General features: G+C 36.6%; 1 protein-coding gene across 5 annotated transcripts in view; it reads right to left on the reverse strand.

Moving 5' to 3' along the window:
- Positions 1-20,374, reverse strand: part of mpp7a (MAGUK p55 scaffold protein 7a) — a 141,656-nt gene that overhangs the window by 92,219 nt on the left and 29,063 nt on the right. For all 5 annotated transcript variants that reach the window (XM_048171693.1, XM_048171689.1, XM_048171692.1 and 2 more), the window contains 2 exons: positions 14,222-14,275; positions 9,946-10,105 (listed from right to left, as the gene is read on the reverse strand). In XM_048171693.1, coding sequence (XP_048027650.1) covers positions 9,946-9,982 — 37 coding nt within the window. In that variant the 5' untranslated portion in view covers positions 9,983-10,105; positions 14,222-14,275. The remainder of the gene's footprint in view (positions 1-9,945; positions 10,106-14,221; positions 14,276-20,374) is intronic.

Raw genomic sequence — 20,374 nt, forward strand, 5'->3', positions numbered from 1 at the left:
TAACAAAGAACAAATACAGTAACAAATGCATTGTTGGATTGTGGGTTAATAATATAATATAATATAATATAATATAATATAATATAATAAATATGCTGTCAATTAACTAATCAATCACATTGTCAATCACACTGTCAATTAACTAATCAATATATTTTTTCTGTAATTAATCATGATGAATCACACCTAACATTAAAGTTAAGATATTTTTATATTGTTATACTTTCAAATTGAATCTCCTTAATGGCATAATGGCTTTTTACCAAGCACTAGTATCACTAGCCACTTTTCCACCATCGGGCCAAACGATTCTTAGAATGGTAAGGAACTGTTCCAGTTGTGTTTCCACCTAAGCCTAGTTCGGCACGGCACAATTACAATAAGCTCTCGGCCCAGAATTTTCGGCACGGTTGTCTAACTGTGCTGAATCGCGCTGGTAGAATCCGTGAAGTGACGTCGCCACTCAGAATTGGTCACTTGTCTGTTGACTGGCTACCAGTTTCTCTGTAGCTGGCTAAGCACTCTATTTGAGCAACGTAAACAAATTAATAATAAAATTAAAAGAAATATCTGATTATCCGACATAAAGTCGTTATTTACATCTCATATCATCAGTAAGTCTCTATTAAATGGATTTTTAGACATTTATTAATTATAACCATTCAACATTATAGTGTAATTGAAAGCTTATATTATATTAGATATTATATTATATATAGTACTGAGTACTGATAACAAATATATGTCCTTGATTCTAATTAAATAGTAAAACTGGATTTATGTAACAAAATGGTTAAAAAGTCACAAAGAGCATCATGTAACAAAAATACATGATACTACTGAAATAGATTAACAGAACAAATTTAATTATGGCCTCTGCATATCAAACTGCAATGTGACAAAACAGCACTGTCTTACTACACCACTTGTTGGAAAAACTGGCTTGTTACTGGAAATGCTACACTGTTTTGCAACAGCTGAGCTACTTACAAATGTTAAGTTAGTAGTGGCGCTACTTTTAAGTAGTCACTCACTTGCCGACACTGTTCTGCCGACCGCTGACCATCTGGACAAGGGCTGACTTTAACAGTAAACATCTAACCTTATGTCCCAGCAGCAGCCTATAAAAGGATCTGCGTAAACTGAACATTATTGGCTGCCAGGCCAAATATACCGGGCGGGATGTGAAAGAATGCCGTGCCAAGCAGTGTTTCCTTTTCACACGCCTACACTTCCCAGCGGCCTCCAGAAAATAACAGCGTTCCTCAGACATCAATGGCGGTGCTGGAATACAACAGGGCGGAGCAGAGGGCAGAAGGACCTGCTTCTCAAATTCACAGCATTATGGGTCAGCAGAACAGGGCATGAAGTGCAGCTTTAATTACACAGCCTGTTCGGAAGGCAGCAAGGTCATTCAAACTGTCTGGAGTTAACACAATACACGCAGACACGCACAAACGCTACACATGCATGCAGACGTGATGGTTTTCTGGAACAAAACAGATATTCTTAGGCACTCAGAAAATAAGAAACAAGGATAGCGCATACAAACACAAACACACGCCACAATATAGGCTGTCCGCATGGGAAATATGCTCCGTTGGCTCCCTGTCTGGCTCCTGTTGGCCTCACACTAGCCAGGAAGAGGACAACTGGAAGAAAACCAGACCAAATAGATTTACAACACAGGCCACATTTTGAAAAGAAACAGTAAAATGGCTTTCTTTGAATGTCTTGTTCGGATGGGTTCAAGAGTCAATAGTGCAAAAAGATTCACACACACTCGTCTCAGTGAGCTGTGCAGCAGGAAATGAACACCGGGCCATACTTCTCTTCTTCTAGTGCAGAAAGACTGACTCTGTGAAGCAATATACATGTCATGCAAATACACACTCATGCATAAGACCACCTCAGGGGTCAGTATTTCAGGTGCTACTCAAAAACATGGTTCATGCCTGTCTGTGAGAAAACTGAGCGAGTGAATGGAAAAATGAAAACAAGAACAGCTGCACTCTGCGTACTTCCATTCATTTCCCTTTGATTTACCTCCTAAAACAGAAAAACTACATCCACAGAGAGAAAGAGAGGCCCTCCGGAGCTGACAAATTATAGTAGAGGGGAGAGAGGGAGAGGGAGAGGGAGAGGGAGAGAGAGAGAGAGAGAGAGAGAGAGAGAGAGAGAGAGAGAGAGAGAGAGAGAGAGAGAGAGAGAGAGAGAGAGAGAGAGAGAGAGAGAGAATTATCCGGCTACATAACAGTCTCAGTTGTAGTGACTATCTTTGATCTGTTCTTGGGGTATCTGCGTCTAAACGGCCGATATGCATGAAGCACACAAACACGCATTCTGAGTTCATTGCAGGATTTCATCGCAGTGTTCTCAGCTCCAGCCTCTTTAACCACAACACCGCATTAGAGCTCTTCCCCAGGATCTCCCCATGTTTTGGACCATCTACTCCAATTACACACACAGTCACAGACACTCTCTCTCACTCTCAAAAAAAAAAAAATGGTACAATAGCTGTCACTGGGACAGTACCCTTTAAAAATGTTCTAATATATACCATTTAGGTACTAAAATGTACACTTTTAGTACCAATATGTACCAGAGGTACTAATATGCACTCTTTAGGTACAAAGGTGTACCTTTTGAAAGGGTACCACCCAAGCAACAGCTTTTGTACCTTTTTACCTGAATGCGCACACTAAATGGTGTCTACTTCTATACATCAGTACTGCACATATACACTGCATCATCCTACTAATTGCTTTTAGCAATAAACAATTTGTACCCCATTCTGCAACTTAAAGGATTAGTTTACCCAAAAATTCTGTCATTAATTACTCACCCTCATGTCATTCCACACCCATAAGACCTCCATTGACAGCAAGATAATTAACACTTTCAAATGCCCAGAAAGGTACTAAAGACATATTTACAACAGTTCATGTGACTACAGTTTCAACCTTAATGTTATAAAGCGACGAGAATACTTTTTGTCGACCAAAAAAAAAAAAAAAAAAAAAAAAAAAAAATTAATAACTTTACTCAACTATCTAGTGATGGGCGATTTCAAAACACTGCTTCATGAAGCTTCGAAGCTTTACGAATCTTTTGTTTCGAATCAGTGGTTCGGAGCGTGTGTCAAACTGCCAAAGTCAACCATCGAAATTTCAAAACGCTTCGAAACACTTATGACGTAACAAAGTCTCGTTTACCGAAATCACATGACTTTCATGCTTTGAACCACTGATTCGAGAAAAAAAAAAAATTGTAAAGCTTCAAAGCTTCATGAAGCAGTGTTTTGAAATCGACTATCACTAGATATTGTTGAATAAAGTCGTTATTTTTGTTTTTCTGGCACACAAAAAGTATTCTCGTCGCTTCATAACATTATGGTTGAACCACTGTACTCACATGAACTGTTTTAAATATGTTTTTAGTACCTTTCTGGGCATTTGAAAGTGTTAATTATCTTGCTGCCAATGGAGGTCTCACTGAGCAATCAGATTTTATCAAAAATATCTTAATTTGTGTTTCGAAGATGAACTAAGGTCTTACGGGTGTGGAACGACATGATGGTGAGTAATTAATGACAGAATTTTCAGTTTTGGGTGAACTAACCCATTTAAATGGTTACAAATGTGAATCTTAAATGTGAATTTTAAATCAAAATACCTGCTGATGGATGTTGATATGTTGCAATATACAGTAAAAGACCATGTAAGAGGTGTTCAAAAAAACAAAAACAACTTTACACTACCATTCAAAAGTTTGAGGACTGCAATTTTTCAATGTACTTCAAAGAAGTTTTATACATTTATTTGATCATAAACAGTAAATATTATGAAACATTACAATTTAAAATAAATATTTATATTTTAATACGCAATTTATTCCTGTGATGGAAAAGCTTAATTTTAATTTTTCAGGAGTCATTACTCCAGTCTTCAGTGTCACATGACCCTTCAGAAATCACTATATACTGCTGTACTACAGTTCTGCTGCTCAATATGTTTTTGTAAACCATGATGCAGTTTTTCAAGATTCTTTGATAATAGAAAGCTCAAAGGAACAGAATTAATTTTAAACAGAAATATATTGTAATTTTAATTTATTGGAAAAAAAAAAAAAAAAAGAAAGTAATTTGGTTTCAAAATGTTTCATTTTAAGTCAGTAGCTCCCAGTGTTTTTTCCTCCTGGCTGGAGCCATGAAGTGCTTATCAACAAAAAAAAAGAAGAAAAAAAAAAAAGATTTTTTCATTCTGATCTAGCGGCACAGTAGCCAAGGTCAAACCATTCCTCAAATGAGCATCTCTGGAGCCTGAAATCTCTGGAGCCCAGTTATTTTACTGAGATTAGACAGAACAGGAGGGAATGTGATCCTGAAGCAGCCATTTGAACACCTGTAGAAAAGATTCAGTCCAATCACATTCTGATTCCATGTGACAGTACACGTTTCATTTCTGTATCAGAGTATCAAAGCTCAATCACACCAGAAAAATAACTACAACTGGCAAGCTTGAATTTAAAGTTGGGTTTCTGAAACTGTAGCTACTACACTAAAAGAGGAACCAGATCCATGCGTCACCAGATTATCACAGACAAAGTGATTGGCTCTTTTGACTTGGATTAGTAAGTCACCACCCAGAGCACCCTAGCAACTACTTAGCAACATTTTAGTATTGTGATGCATATACAATAAAATAAATGTAAATTGCTCATTTGTAGCTTTTGGATGTTGTGTATAAAGATGTTCAGACACTTTTTACATTCCAGCAACCAGATATTCAGAACTGAACACGCTCTGCTTGTCGACAGCGACAGATATCTCTATCCTCTGAAAATAGGGACATAAAAATAAAATACAAATAAATGAAATTCCTTCTCCCTCTTTTCTCCCTCTCCTTTCTCCTGCATTTGGTAAAATGAAGTGGAAATTTTCATTCTGATGTAATTGGAAACAGGGAGCTATTCCAGTGGCAACAAATCCTTGTGTTACAGTTCTGCATCCCTGTGGCAGTAGAGAGAGAGAAAAAGAGAGGAGAGATGGAAAAGAGGAGGATAAATAGCTGGAAATCGATAAAGTGCTCCCAAAGCGCATGCTGCTGCCGCTACTAACGTTCCTCTCTCCCTCCCTCTCTTTCGTTCTGTCCTCTGCTCCCAGATGCTCTGCATTCTTGACATCAGAATGGAAAAATTTACTGTTAGCCGAGAAGAAATTTAATATGGCCATTCCTGTCATATCCCTCATTGCAGCCATATTCAGCCGGTGCTCTGCTGAAGCCATAAGAGAGACTCAGCACCTGAACGATAAACAATATGGAGCTCAATATGGATCTCGTTACCGACAACAGCATCATTACACCATACACTTGTTCCTAAACAGGACTGATGGAAATATTATTTCCACATACACGCACTAATCAAAAAACAATTCCAGTTTCAAGTAGAATACCTGCTCAGATAGTTTCATGCATAAAACCTGTCACACACACATGCATTCATCTCCATTAGAGCAGACTTATCTGCTAAAAAACTTCTGTCCTAAAAATTTCCCACATGTCCCCTTTTGTCTCTCTCAAGCCTACCTGGCGCTCTTATCTTTTTAGTGATGCCTTGGGGAGTGTTAACGTAATTGGAGCAGCAGGCCGGCCCAGAATAACACCGTAAAACTTCATACGACTCGTAAAAACCTAGCAGGGGGCTACGATGCTCCAATCAAAGGGCAGATTCAAAGTGATCAGGCAAACAGACTGTGCGGAAGACAGGTGGGAGTGCAGCTCTGAGAACCGAAGCACTCGCTGAATTATCTGTCTTTTCACTGTTTATGAAAATAATAATATAAATTAAAATTATTAAAAAAAAAAAAAAAAAAATAAAAAATAAAAAATAAAAAAATAAAAAGGAAAAAAGGAAATAAAATACTTAAATATACAAATAATAAAATAATAATACATTTAACAAATAAATGTTTTTTTTATTTTAGATTTAAAATAAAACATGAAAATATAACAAAAAAGGGATAAATAAAAGGTTAAAATAATTTAAAAATGTAAATAATTTTTTTAATTAATATTTGTTTATTTTAAATTTGTTTTTTAATCCATCAATCAACCAACCAATCAATCAATGGTACAGAACTTAACTGCAATTAGGACAGGGTTAGACAGTCACCCATTTTGTCTCAAATCAGTCAAGAAAAAAGTAATCTATTGATAACATAAAAGCAAGGGATGAAGGCATGTTTAAGGCTTTTTGATGGTATTCTTTTTGGGAGACAGAGAATAACTTCTGGCTTTGTCGATGTGAGCTGAAGTGAACAGGATGATTGAGTTTGCAGTTGATGCAAGAGGAATTACAGTAATTTATCATATGACATCAACACCAGAGTTTCTTTCTCTCACATACACATTTTACAGGTAGTGGGTGGATGGGTCTGTCAGTCCAAGGACACCCAAGGGTAGTGAAATCAAATGCCACCAGGAAGCAAAACACCCACACAAAAAAACAGGATACATGATGGAGTAAAAGAATAGCATTTTATGTCCATACAGAGGAATGAGACTAGAACAGAACAGACACTGTGTGGAGGAGAGGTTTAATGAGAGAGAAAGAATAGACATGCATTGATCATGCGAGCCAAAAACAAGCTAATAATTTAGTGGCAGTCATCCTTGATCAATTTTATAGCAGGCTTTGGTGATTAAATCTCAATTTCCTGCCTTATGAATGGGACGTTTAAAGTGTGTGTGTGTGTGAGACAGACAGAGAAAGGGTTTATGTCATATGTCCAACAGCAGTATAGCAGCCAATAACACATCAAGAGCAGTGGCATAACGACACACGAGTGCTTGCACACATCTTGACGTGAGGTATGTAATGGTTCTAATCTATCAGATCCACAGTGGCTTACTGGGCGTTCAAAGTGTTCATTAAAAACCTGTTGGGCAAGACAGGATCGCGCACAGCAGACGTAACCTAACCATACCGCATGTCTCCCAGCAATCTTACGATCGTCCATCAGACTTTTATACCTCAACTAGGCATTATTTTCTAATAGATTACATTCACTTAGTAATCCATTCTTTATAAAGGAAATGAGACTGAGAGTGAGGGATTTGGGCAAGGAAAAGAAAAAAAGAGAGAGAGAGACTCAGTGTGTGTTTTAGAGTACATTTGTGTATAAGGATACATTCCATTGATCAATAGTGACAGAAAAATAAATGCTATTTAAAAAAAAATAATAATAATTTTGTAAAAACATTCTATTCAAAGAATACTAGGGGTGTATCGACACCCTCATGTCAAGATATGACATATGGTAAAAGCTATTTTAGACGAATATGCTCGTCACTGACTAGATATATTTAAAATAATGTAACCCACTTTTACTGCTATCATAAGACATTTGGCATAATCAGGACCCACAAATATTCCCCCATTGCATTATTATACATTATAATCAACATTCTATATAGTAGTTTAAAGGTGCCCTAGAATCAAAAATTGAATTTACCTTGGCATAGTTGAATAACAAGAGTTCAGTACATAGAAATGACATACACTGAGTCTCAAACACCATTGTTTCCTCCTTCATGTGTAAATCTCATTTGTTTAAAAGACCTCCGAAGAACAGGAGAATCTCAACATAACACCGACTGTTACGCAACAGTCGGGATCATTAATATGTACGACCCCAATATTTGCATATGCCAGCCCATGTTCAAGGCATTACACAAGGGCAGCCAGTATTAACGTCTTATTAACGTCAGTATTAACGATCTGTGCACAGCTGAATCATCAGACTAGGTAAGCAAGCAAGAACAACAGCGAAAAATGTCAGATGGAGCGATAATAACTGACATGATCCATGATATTTTAGTGATATTTGTAAATTGTCTTTCTAAATGTTTCGTTAGCATGTTGCTAATGTACTGTTAAATGTGGTTAAAGTTACCATCGTTTCTTACTGTATTCACGGAGACAAGAGAGCCGTCGCTATTTTCATTTTTAAACACTTGCAGTCTGTATAATTCATAAACACAACTTCATTCTTTATAAATCTCTCCAACAGTGTGTAATGTTAGCTTTAGCCACAAAGCACAGCCTCAAACTCATTCAGAATCAAATGTAAACATCCAAATAAATACTATACTCACATGATTCGACGCATGCATGCAGCATGCATGACGAACATCTTGTAAAGATCCATTTGAGGGTTATATTAGCTGTGTGAACTTTGTAAATGCACTGTATTATAGTCGAGAGCTAGGGGGGCAGGGAGTGCACGATTTAAAGGGGCAGCCTGAATCTGTGCATAGTTAATGATGCACCAAAATAGGCAGTTAAAAAAACTGGTTCTAGGGCGCCTTTAATGTAGTACTGACACTAAAATTAGAATTTTTCTAACACAGATATTTTTATTTTGTGTGAACGATACACAATACATATTTTCACCATCCACGATACATAGTTGCATTTTTGTATTGCGATATACTGTGACAAAATATTATTGCACCCCTAAAGAATACATTAAAAAAAAAAAAGGTATCACAATGTTCACAAAAATATTAGGCAGCACAACCATTTTCAACATTGATAATAATAAGAAATGTTTTTTGCGCACCAAATTGGTATATTAAAGCTGCAGTCCGTAACTTTTTTTGGTTAAAAATGATCCAAAAATCAATTTTCAAAGTACATAAATCAAGTACATAACCAGCTTGTAATAATGTTTTATAATAAGAGCGACATGGTGGATATCCGCAGGAAATTCGAGCATGCAGCAGTTCGTCTTTGCGTCATTACATCACGTCCGTAAACAGAAAGGAAGGAGTCCAGGCTAGTCGGTTTTATCACGTGAGGACGCTGCTTGTAGCAGATCATTTATAGCCTTTTCTCACAGCAGCTGAAATAATTAAACTTATCATTTTGATGGCGGATTGTAATCCAGAAAGGTCCAAATGACAATCATCAGTGATAACTGGAGATTCACTCATAGTCAAAAGCAAAAGACTTTGGACTGTGGAGTGGCTACAGAAATTGAAATCTACAGGTAACGCATCACACAGTGCTGATGTTGTTAACATTAACAATTTGAGAACAATATAACAGTAATAATAATTTGCACGGTTTGGCATGATCCAAGCTAAGCGATCATTAGATTTAAATCATCATTGGCAGCGCAATTTATTGTAGGCCTAATGCTTTTTTCCTCAGTTGGTCAGAACAAAAGTGGCAGAAATGTTACTTACTTGTTCAAATGATATTTTCCAGTGAAAATTCTTATATTGGTCATACTTTCAAGACGTAGAATCTGTAATTCTGAAATACAATATCCACACCGGTGCGGTGACTGACAGCAAGCATTAGATTCATCCGTGCTGACGAGCTGTGCCGATGCACAACTCACGTACACATAACTGTTCCGCATTATGACTGCAATTGCAGGTTTCAAACAGAGATGTCCGAAAAATAGGAAAAATCGCGGACTGCAGCTTTAATATATATTTTCTGAAGGATCATGTGACACTGAAGACTGGAGTAATGACTGCTAAAAAATCATCACAGGAAAAAAGTTACACTTTAAAATACATTAAAATTGTTATAATATTTTACTATATTTTTTAATCAAATTAATGCAACCTTGGCAAGCATTAGAGACTTCTTTATAAAAAAAAAATATATAAATTAAAAAAAACTTTACCAACCCCTAACTTTTCATAAAGGGATGAATGTACAAGTTAGATGCGTGACTCGTACACATACAGATCTCATACATCTGTGATGATTATATTTAGTAATCAGTGAATATATGTTTGTTGGTGTGTTATGGTTTTTAAAAATAAACATTAAATGGTTTTATAAGCAAGAAGTTGACATTTAGGCAAGCTTGCTGGACCTAACTGCCATATACAATAAGGTGTAGGGAGTAAGATGAGGTACCTATCTCACTGCCAGTTCTGGTGGAGAGGGCTGGCATGATGACCAGCAAATCAGCTTCCTTTCAACTTCACAACGTTACCACAACAATCCAGCAGCGTTGGGGTTGGGCGACTCGACCCCAGGAAGAGTCTGCAAACCCTTGGTTATGTCATTGGCAAATCTATAAAAAGACAAAAGCAACAAATATAAAATATTGAAAATCTTATTTGAGAATGCATATACAATTAATAGGTTAACAAGATAAGCCCTACAAAATGGACCCACTTTGCAATATCTAATGAGTTCAAAGGTGGAAGATGTGATGCAAAGGAACAGAAGAAGAAACAAAGGGACAGAATGAAAGAGACAGAGATACATTAGCCCCCAAATGTTCCTGAAATCAATTCCAATTTCTGCTTTTTCCGTCCAGGGGCCTGTGCCTGCCCGGATCCGTGCCGCGGCACCAAAAGCACCTGAAACCTTTATGTCACCCCAAAGACCTGTAACCAGTGGCCTGAAAGAACAAATGAAAAACTGAGAGATGGAAAGAGGAAGGTGGGGGCAACCATACTTGCTCTGCCTCTATATAGATCACACAGTATCAGGTTTGTGGAACAAGAATCCTTATGGAGAAAAAAAAAAAGAAAAAAAAACACCACCTAATTGCAATGAAAGGTATGCTGGAGATTCAATCATACGCTGCTATGTGATAATCGTAAAGCACACTGCCGCCATCTAATGGTGACATTACAACCAATTACTATTTACAAAATGCAGCTATTAGGTTGACTGCAATTTGAACCAAAAAGACAGACAGAAGAGGAGCAACGAGACTTGTGTTTCAGAGGTAAAACGGTTTAACACACAAAAATTGTTTAAAAAAAAAAAAAAAAAAAAAAAAAAACAGACAGCAGGAACACTGTAGAGATTACATGTTACACATATCACAATCCCCACAAGATCAGAGAGAGTTCAAATAGACAATAACACATGAAACAATAACTTGATGTCAAATTAACACATTTCCCCCTCAATTTCTTTGTTACATTATCCTCCTCTGCTTATTCCTCTCTTTGTTGACCCTTCTGTCAATCTTGCTCTCTTTCCCTTTAGTCCTGTAACTCCTGCCTGTGACTGACTCATGGCAGTCGTGTTGTTATAAAACGCATGGCGTATCATTGGTGTGCGCATGCTGTTTTAAGAGCACATGCACCACGCACTATTCCAATGAGCACAAGCGTGTTTATGTGTCTGTAAACTTCATACAGTGAGAAATTTAGTCTTCCAGTCAATAAAACACTTGGACTAATATTAGTGCTGGTCCGCTTCTGGAAGTATGAGCAAACCACAAACACACTTTTGCACTTATACACAAGTCAAGGGAAAGGTGAGCATGAGGGGAAGCAGCACAACAGGAACTATATATCTTAGTCTGCATCCGAAATTACATAATTTCCTACTATACAGTACAAAAACAGTATGTCACACGAGTAATATGTATGAATTCAAAATACTCAAAAGAGTAGACAAAAAGTACCCGGATGACCTAATACTTCCGGCGAGATTCTGAAGTGTGCACGTTATGGACACTTCACTATCCCATGAGGCCACAGGAGAGGATTTGTAAATAGCAGTAAAGCAATGCAACTGAAAAACTGTATTTTAACACAGGATATAAAAATGGTTACATCTTTACAACTAAAAGGTTAGTAAGCTTTTTTTCCCTTCACACTAAAATCATGTTAATATGCTTATTGTTTATGTCTTTTGGCTGTTTTATTGAAACAGCAAGTATTTAAATAGATTGGCCACCCATTCACTTCTGGGTCAGTGGAGCTGGCAACAGTACAACTGGGCGTACCATGAGCTCTGCTATTTCTGTTGGCTGAAATGGCGATGGCAATCATTCGTAAATAATCATTCTTTTGAGTCAGACCACTATTCATTCAGATCGCTTTCTCAATTAATCATCTAAAGCAGTTTCTTAGGCAATAAAACAGACAGTATCAAGATACTTAAGAACACAGAGAACAAACAGATGAAGTGGATATTCACTTACAAACTAATGAAACAAATGTGTGCACTATTTTTATGTCCGCCTACACTGTTTCTGTTATTTTTGTGTTTTAAAATGTTTCTTAAGACACCTTAATTGTGCTCAAATGTACCGTTGTGCTTGTAAAAACAGAAGTATAGAGGTCTTATAGAAGTAGAGCCAATAGTTGCATAAATGCTACACATCCTCAAAAAATTTGTCAATTGAGTTTAACTTGTACTGAACCCAGAATATCCATGTGTTTTACACATATGGCAAAAGAAAAATTGCCATTTTGCATTTGAGCTACTTATATTACTGGCATGCAACTGTAGTTTTGATACATTCTCTGCACAGACCACAAGAGAAACACCAGGACATTATGCATTAAAAATATTGGATTGATTATTAGAAGAAATCAATATGGTCTCTAATAGAATTTAGCATCATTGCTTCATGGAGAAAAGGTGAATCTGTGAATCAAGGGCACCAGGAGATTGTTGAATCTTCTGCAGGTGCATTAAGAGTCTTGTAGATGAGTAAATCATGAGTATTACAGCACATACGTGGGACTGAATGAGCCTCTAAAGCTCTAAAGCTGGTGTATTAGAAAGTGAATTATGACAAAGGACTACCCGAGACTTGTGCACCATCTGTACTGTAATAAGAGCAGGTAGGGCTAAATTCAGCTATGCTGACTCATTGGTTGCATTTTTAACTGCTGAATTGTCATCTGAATGCACTATATATGACTAATTGCTCTTCTGCTACATTTTGTGGAATGAATATTTAGGGGACTTCGATATGTACACCTAAAAAAGGATGCATCTTAAATCTTGTCTGGTAGTCACATTCGCACATTCTAAGTAAACCTTTCTCACCATTTGTCAATGCTCACATACAGCAAGGTCAAGACGGCCTGGTAGGAGTTTATCCATAAAGTGTAAATTCCAGTTTATATGGAAAACTACAAAACGCTCCCCTGATTTCATACAATGAAACATTGGAACACAAATTGCCACGTGCCAGTAACAAATCATAAGGCAGACTGAGTGCGTGTCTGCTAAAACTATAATAAAATGAAGTCACTTGGTTGGCTATGAGCTTATCTGTTGCTATGTCGTCCCCAAGGAGTCAGTGATTGGCTGGTGAGCCTCTGCTGGAAGATCTCACACAGTTATGAAGGCAAAAAGTATGTTTCTCTATTGACACAAATCAAAATGTGGATGTACTTTATAACTTTTTTTTTTTTTTTTTTGCGGATTTTAAAGGTGATAGAGAGGATTTTTTCGTCGACTGAGAATCCAAAGGCTGTTACTGAGTTTTTGAAATGAGCGCATGCGTAAGAACAACCCCCCTCCTTCACAGCTCGTTTCAAAGGAACGCCTCCCAAAACTCGTGCACGAGTGTTTACCACCGGCATTCGCTGTGTCGTGTATTTTGGATTCATTATGTCGGACTCACCGCAGGTAACTCATAATCTGCAGTTGTTACTCCTGTCTCCTGACAAAAACATTGCATGCAGCGCCTCTGGAGTGTGGAAAGTTACTGGAGCGCGCAGCCACGCTCATCTCTCACAAGGAACATCATGGCAGTGATTGACAAGCTAGAGGGCCAGTCCGTGCACGTCTCTCACAAGGACCGTCACGGCAGTGATTGACAAGCCAGAGGGCCAATCGTTTACGCGATGATCGCGTAAACGATTGGCTGATGTTTTTAAGGCCCTACCTCGTGCACAGATTATTTATGTTAATATTATTACTTTCAGTGCACCTAATAAATAGTCTTTTATCATTTAGTAAAGACAGTTTCAAGTAATATTGCAAAAATGTATAAAACAAAACACCCTCTTTAGCACCTTTAACAGTGTGAAACATTTATTTTTCATTAGTCTACTGCAAAGGATTCATTAGCATGTAGTCAAGATTTGTCTGGCTAGCATAGCCCCATTAGCCCCTGCCGGTAGATTGTAACTACACATTTTGCGAGTTTTCTCCATTGATGGCTATTTAAAAGTAGTCGTTTATTCTTATATACATCTATTTTAATATTTCATTACAGTAGCTTTCTTTTAACAATAGGCTAAGTAGTTTTAACTTTAACTAAACATCAAACATCAAAACTGTAACACATCAGTTTTAATTTGTGTAAATATGCTTTCACTCATTAATGCAGCTTGTACATGTTGCACTTATCAGCTCACCACCAAACACCTTCCTACTGACAACACACACATTTTCCCACGCATAGACACCCACATACCTGAGCAACAAGAAGAGCGAGTTCCTCCAGGAGTCCTCTCAGTCGTAACACGATCTGATAGAACAAGGCAAAGAGACATGAAAAATTAGAGAAAGAGGATAATTTTACCATAGAATGCTATAATATACTGCAACACATTTTTATGCAAAGAAAACATTTATTTTTACTTTATTTTTTAATTATTTCTAGAAATAATTTTTTTTGTTGTGGTGCCAGTGAAAATACTCACAAGGCAAGTAAAAGCTGCAAACATTATTATTATTATTATTATTATTATTATTATTATTATTATTATTATTATTATTATTATTATTATTATAACCAAAGCTGCAAAATAATGCTTAATGCTTGAGCCCTGTAGTTTGCATACGTTTGCATGTTGTAACCACCAGGTGGAGATATAGCATTAAACATTTACTAATCATCTACTCAAAAGTGTAGAGGATAGTTGAAGAGAAGTTAGCATGGGTTCATTAATTTAACACAAATCTTTTAAATGCCATACAAAAGGTCATAACCTCATTCTAGAGAGCATGTATTAATGAATGTCTTGTATCCAAACCACAACACTTTAAAGTTATTCTATAAACAAACATATTGAAGGTTATGCAAAGTCCACATGAAGAAACGGTCCAATAGTTTCAGCTAGCTCAAAGTTCATACTGAGCCTTTTTGTGCACATGAGAGGGTGTGTGTGTGTACCATCAAAGGCGCATTTGAGGTTTGGAGCATTGTACGAGTCATTAACGTGATGATTGGGAGCGTTTGTGTGAGAACAAAACCCCATTCCTTCGGTGAGAGTTCGGGTGAGTATTGTGTGTGACCGTCTCTATGGGCCCTCAGAGGCTGTGTGGAGTCATTAGGAGATGAATGATTTATTTAGGGCTCTTTTTGGAGAACAGCTTCCAGAGGCACTCTGCCACCCCACCACACATCAGTGCTCTCTGTATTCATTCATCTGTGGATCGGCACAGACACACAAGGAGAAGGTACACCACATGTGAAGCGCCCATCGTTGTTGGAAAGAGTTAGAATAACAATGAAATTGAAGCAGTGACCCACATGATTGAGTTCATATGACTTGAGGGAATCAGCAACTTTGCTGATATTTAAAACGGTACACGCTGCTTCATCTGATTATCACCACAAGCATGTTGCTATGTAATGCTTTCCACCTGAATGCCACCTTAAGTCAAGTTACAACAGTATATTGCCGATTAAAGAAGTTTGTTTTTTTTTTTTTTTTTGTTGATTTTAAAGACGCTACAATACAGTGAAAGTTAGTAATAACAGTAAATTATGCATAATTACAGGCAACTAACCCTAAACCAAACCCTAAGCCTAACCCTGACCCTATAGTAAGTACATGTTGTTAATTAATATTACTCAGTACTTCAATGTATAATTACACTGTAACATGGACACCATTAAAATAAAGTGTAACCAAATAAAGTGTAACCAGCATTTATTTGAAATAGATTTTTATAACAATGTAAGTCTTTACTGTCACTTTTGATCAATTTATGCATCCGTGCTGAATAAAGTATTACTTTCTTTTATATATATAAAAAAAATCTATCTTACTGACCCCAAACATTTGAATGGTTGGCATATCCTGTCTTGTCTGAATGTATATGGTTGAACGGCTTAAAGGTGCCCTAGAACATTTTTTTTTTTTACAAGATGTAATATAAGTCTAAGGTGTCCCCTGAATGTGTCTGAAGTTTCAGCTCAAAATACCCCATAGATTTTTTTTTATTCTTTTTTTTAACTGCCTATTTTGGGGCATCATTATAAATGAGCCGATTCAGGGCTACTGGCCCTTTAATTCTCGTGCTCCAAGCCCACGGAGCTCGCGCTTGCCTTTAACAGTGCATAAACAAAGTTTACACAGCTAATATAACCCTCAAATGGATCTTTACAAAGTGTTCGTCATGCATGTGGCATGCATGTGTCGGATTATGTGAGTATTGTATATTGTTATATTGTTTACATTTGATTCTGAATGAATTTGAGGCTGTGTTCCGTGGCTAACGGCTAATGCTACACTGTTGGAGAGATTTATAAAGAATGAAGTTGTGTTTATGCATTATACAGACTGCAAGTGTTTAAAAATGAAAATTTGTCTCTTGTCTCCGTGAATACAGTAATAACCGATGGTAACTTTAACCTCATTTAACAGTACATTAGAAACATGCTAACGAAACATTTAGAAAGACAGTTTACAAATATCACTAAAAATATCATGATATCATGGATCATGTCAGTTATTATTGCTCCATCTGCCATTTTTCGCTATTGTTCTTGCTTGCTTACCTAGTCTGTTGATTCACCTGTGCAGATCCAGACGTTACTGGCTACCCTTGTCTAATGCCTTTCATAATGTTGGGAACATGGGCTGGCATATGCAAATATTGGGGGCATACAACCCGACTGTTACGTAACAGTCGGTGTTATGTTGAGATTCTTCAGAGGTCTTTTAAAGAAATTAGATTTATATAAGAAGGAGGAAATAATGGAGTTTGAGACTCACTATGTCGTTTCCATGTACTGAACTCTTGTTATTTGACTATGCCAAGATAAATTAAATTTTTCATTCGAGGGCACCTTTAAAGAGTTTGCCACAGCAATTGTGGTAAAAGTGCATTGTCCGCATGCTAAAAATATCAAAACTACAAAAGGTAAAAAAAAAAAAAATAATAATAATATTATAATAATAATAATAATAATAATAATAATAATAAAAGAGATAAGACTGTCAACCTCACAAATTAGTCCATTTGTGAGGTTGACAGTCTTATCTCTTTTTTTTTTGGTTGTTGATTGACTAGTCGACCATCATGGTCCATCTCTAGTTTTTTTGGTTTTTGAAAAGTCAAACTGTCACTGTTTTTAAAAACTCTAAATTGATTCAGGGCTGCAGCAGTTAGACACTGACATGCTACTCATATGTGGGACATAAGGCAGGACATCATTTTGACGGCAGACACACAGATTGCCGTGACGTGTGGATGAAACTCTGGGGAATAGCAGGACGGATGGAATTAGTGGATTTCTACAGCTGTTGTGTGACTACTGTAGTGCTGCCACACAACTTTTGAACCCTTTTATTAATATTGGTTGTTATATATGATGCTCACTATTCCCTAAAGACATAAAACTGTTCTTACACTGTTCTGCTGCTACCCTTTCCTGTAGTCAACTGTGTAACACTCATACTTATTTACGATTTAGAGAGAGAAAGAGTGAAGAATAGATGTCATGTAATTTGTAAATGAAAGATGATTGCAGGGATTCTCTCTTTAACCTCATGTTAATATTGAGCTCAATAGTCAATATCCATCATCACACAAGAGTCATCAGGCTAATCCACATGCTAAGCCTCTTAGCATGAAAACAAACAATAGCAGCAGGCCATGTAGAGCGCGTTATCGGGATGAATGCAAGACCCTCTGACTGATCTATGAGACGATTCATGAGATAAATTAAAGGTGCCCTAGATTCAAAAATTGAATTTACCTTGGCATAGTTAAATAACAAGAGTTCAGTACATGGAAAAGACATACAGTGAGTCTCAAACCCCATTGTTTCCTCCTTCTTATATAAATCTCATTTGAATCTCAACATAATACTGACAGTTACGTAACAGTCGGGGTGTACGCCCCAATATTGGCATAATGCCAGCCCATGTTCCCAACATTATGAAAGGGATTACACAAGGGCAGCCAGTTAACGTCTGGAGCTGCACACAGCCGAATCATCAGATTAGGTAAGCAAGAACAACAGCGAAAAATGGCAGATGGAGCGATAATAACTGACATAATCCATGATAGCATGATATTTTTACTGATATTTGTAAATTGTCTTTCTAAATGTTTCGTTAGCATGTTGCTAATGTACTGTTAAATGAGGTTAAAGTTACCACCGTTTCTTACTGTATTCACGGAGATAAGAGCCGTCGCTATTTTAATTTTTCTAAACACTTGCAGTCTGTATAATTCATAAACACAACTTCATTCTTTATAAATCTCTCCAACAGTGTAGCATTAGCCGTTAGCCACGGAGGACAGCCTCAAATTCACTCAGAATAAAACTTTAATATCCAAATAAATACTTTACTCACATAATTCGAAGCATGCATACAGCATGCATGACGAACATCTTGTAAAGATCCATTTGAGGGTTATATTAGCTGTGTGAACTTTGTAAATGTGCTGTAATATAATCGAGAGCTCGTGTGGCAGGGAGCATGCGATTTAAGAGGGCAGCGCCGAGTGTAAATCAGTGCATTGTTAATGATGCCCCAAAATAGGCAGTTAAAAAAATTAATTAAAAAAAATCTATGGGGTATTTTGAGCTGAAACTTCACATTCAGGAGACACCTTAGACTTATATTACATCTTGTGAAAAAGCATTCTTGGGCACCTTTAAATGAACACAGTATTATTCATATTTTTAGATTCAAGTTCAACACCACAAATTTGTCTCTATAACTTCTCATTTCACTTCCTTTTAAACTGAATCTTGATACTAATTATCAACCTTTTATCTGTGAACGAACAACAAACAGTTCCCTTCAGCTTCTAGGTTAATAACCTGTCTAGATTCAGTGATTTCTTAGCAAACTCCCAAGGTGTCCATAGGATCACTTAAAATATTTAAACTATAAAATAATCTAAATTAAATCTAAATAAAATTAACCACATAAAACATACTAAAACCACATACAAATTACTAAAAAGCACATAAAATAAAGATGTAAACTCAATCACATTGAATCGAATATTGTAATAGAAAAAAAAAAAAAAAAAAAAAAAAAAAAATCAAATATTGTAACAAATTAATGCTTACAAAAATATGACAACAACAACAACGACGACGCTCCTAAATTCATCCCTTTCAGAAAAATACTGTAGATCATGGCAGACACAAAAAGACACCAAGGCACTGCATTACACACAGACCACAGAAATTCAAATGGTTATTTTATTCTACCAGCACTGGCCTCCTTTTTCTAGAGTACATAGTCTCTCTCTGCTTACAGACAAACATCTAGCCAGGAGCAGGCTCTCATAAAAATAAAAAAACACTGCTCTTCTCAATGCCACTGTCAAAGCTGATTTTAACAGGACCTCTGTAAGTATACAGTCTTTCTATGGTTACTATGGTCCTAAAAAGAAAGAAGTGAAATGGACATACTATAAATCTATAAAGGAAGGAAAACATTTACTCTTTCACAATTAAATCCCATTTAAATTTTGGACACATTTGTAGCCTGTGTTTGTGAGCTATACTTTCACAGCTATGAATGGGCACATTGTTAGGAGCAGATAGCAGGAGAGAGTGTTGATTATTTATTGACCGTCAAACTATTTTATTCAACAGGACAGAACATCCACTTTTCAGGCCATCGCACTTTCTCTGGATAATGAACAGAAAAACGGACTGCATTATTAAAAAAAAATTAAAAATTATATACAAAACAAAATATAGATACAAATTAATATACTTAATCCAAAGTGTCTCTCATTAAAGGATCTTAAATCAAAGTTACAAACAAATGACAAAGATTGTGATTTTCTTTCAAAATTTTCAATTTTTATTCCACATCTTGCACTATACAAAGACAACGCAATACATTATGAACAAAAAAAAACAAACAAAAAAACATCAACAGCAGGAGGACACTTAATGATAGAGAAAAACAAAAGCAGAAAGTGTGAACAGGTAAGAATGATCTTCAGGTACATTCACTCACTTGCTACAAAAAAAGTGACATCACCACCTGACTAGTGGACAGGTTCCCCACAAAATTGGGCTACTTTTAAGTTGTTGCGGCAGGTTAATTTTTTGTTGCACAAACCTGGCAACCCTGCTAGTGGTCAACAGAATGAATTTTTACGAATACCTTTACGCACCAAGTAACATGCGTTCTTGCAGTCTACAGATGTACACTTCTGAAGATTTCACAGCTGAATTCGACAAAGTCTGCAAGGTTCATGAAATTAAATTGTTTATTTCAAATTCATAGACTTGTTTAAATGATATACAAAATGCCAAATATTGGCTGATATATCAGTATTGGCAACATATTGGTTGACCACTAGCTCAGGAGCAGCGATGATAAGTTTCGGTGTGCGTGTATTAGGGATG

Source organism: Megalobrama amblycephala, linkage group LG20, assembly GCF_018812025.1.
Source record: "Megalobrama amblycephala isolate DHTTF-2021 linkage group LG20, ASM1881202v1, whole genome shotgun sequence".
Taxonomy (NCBI): domain Eukaryota; kingdom Metazoa; phylum Chordata; class Actinopteri; order Cypriniformes; family Xenocyprididae; genus Megalobrama; species Megalobrama amblycephala.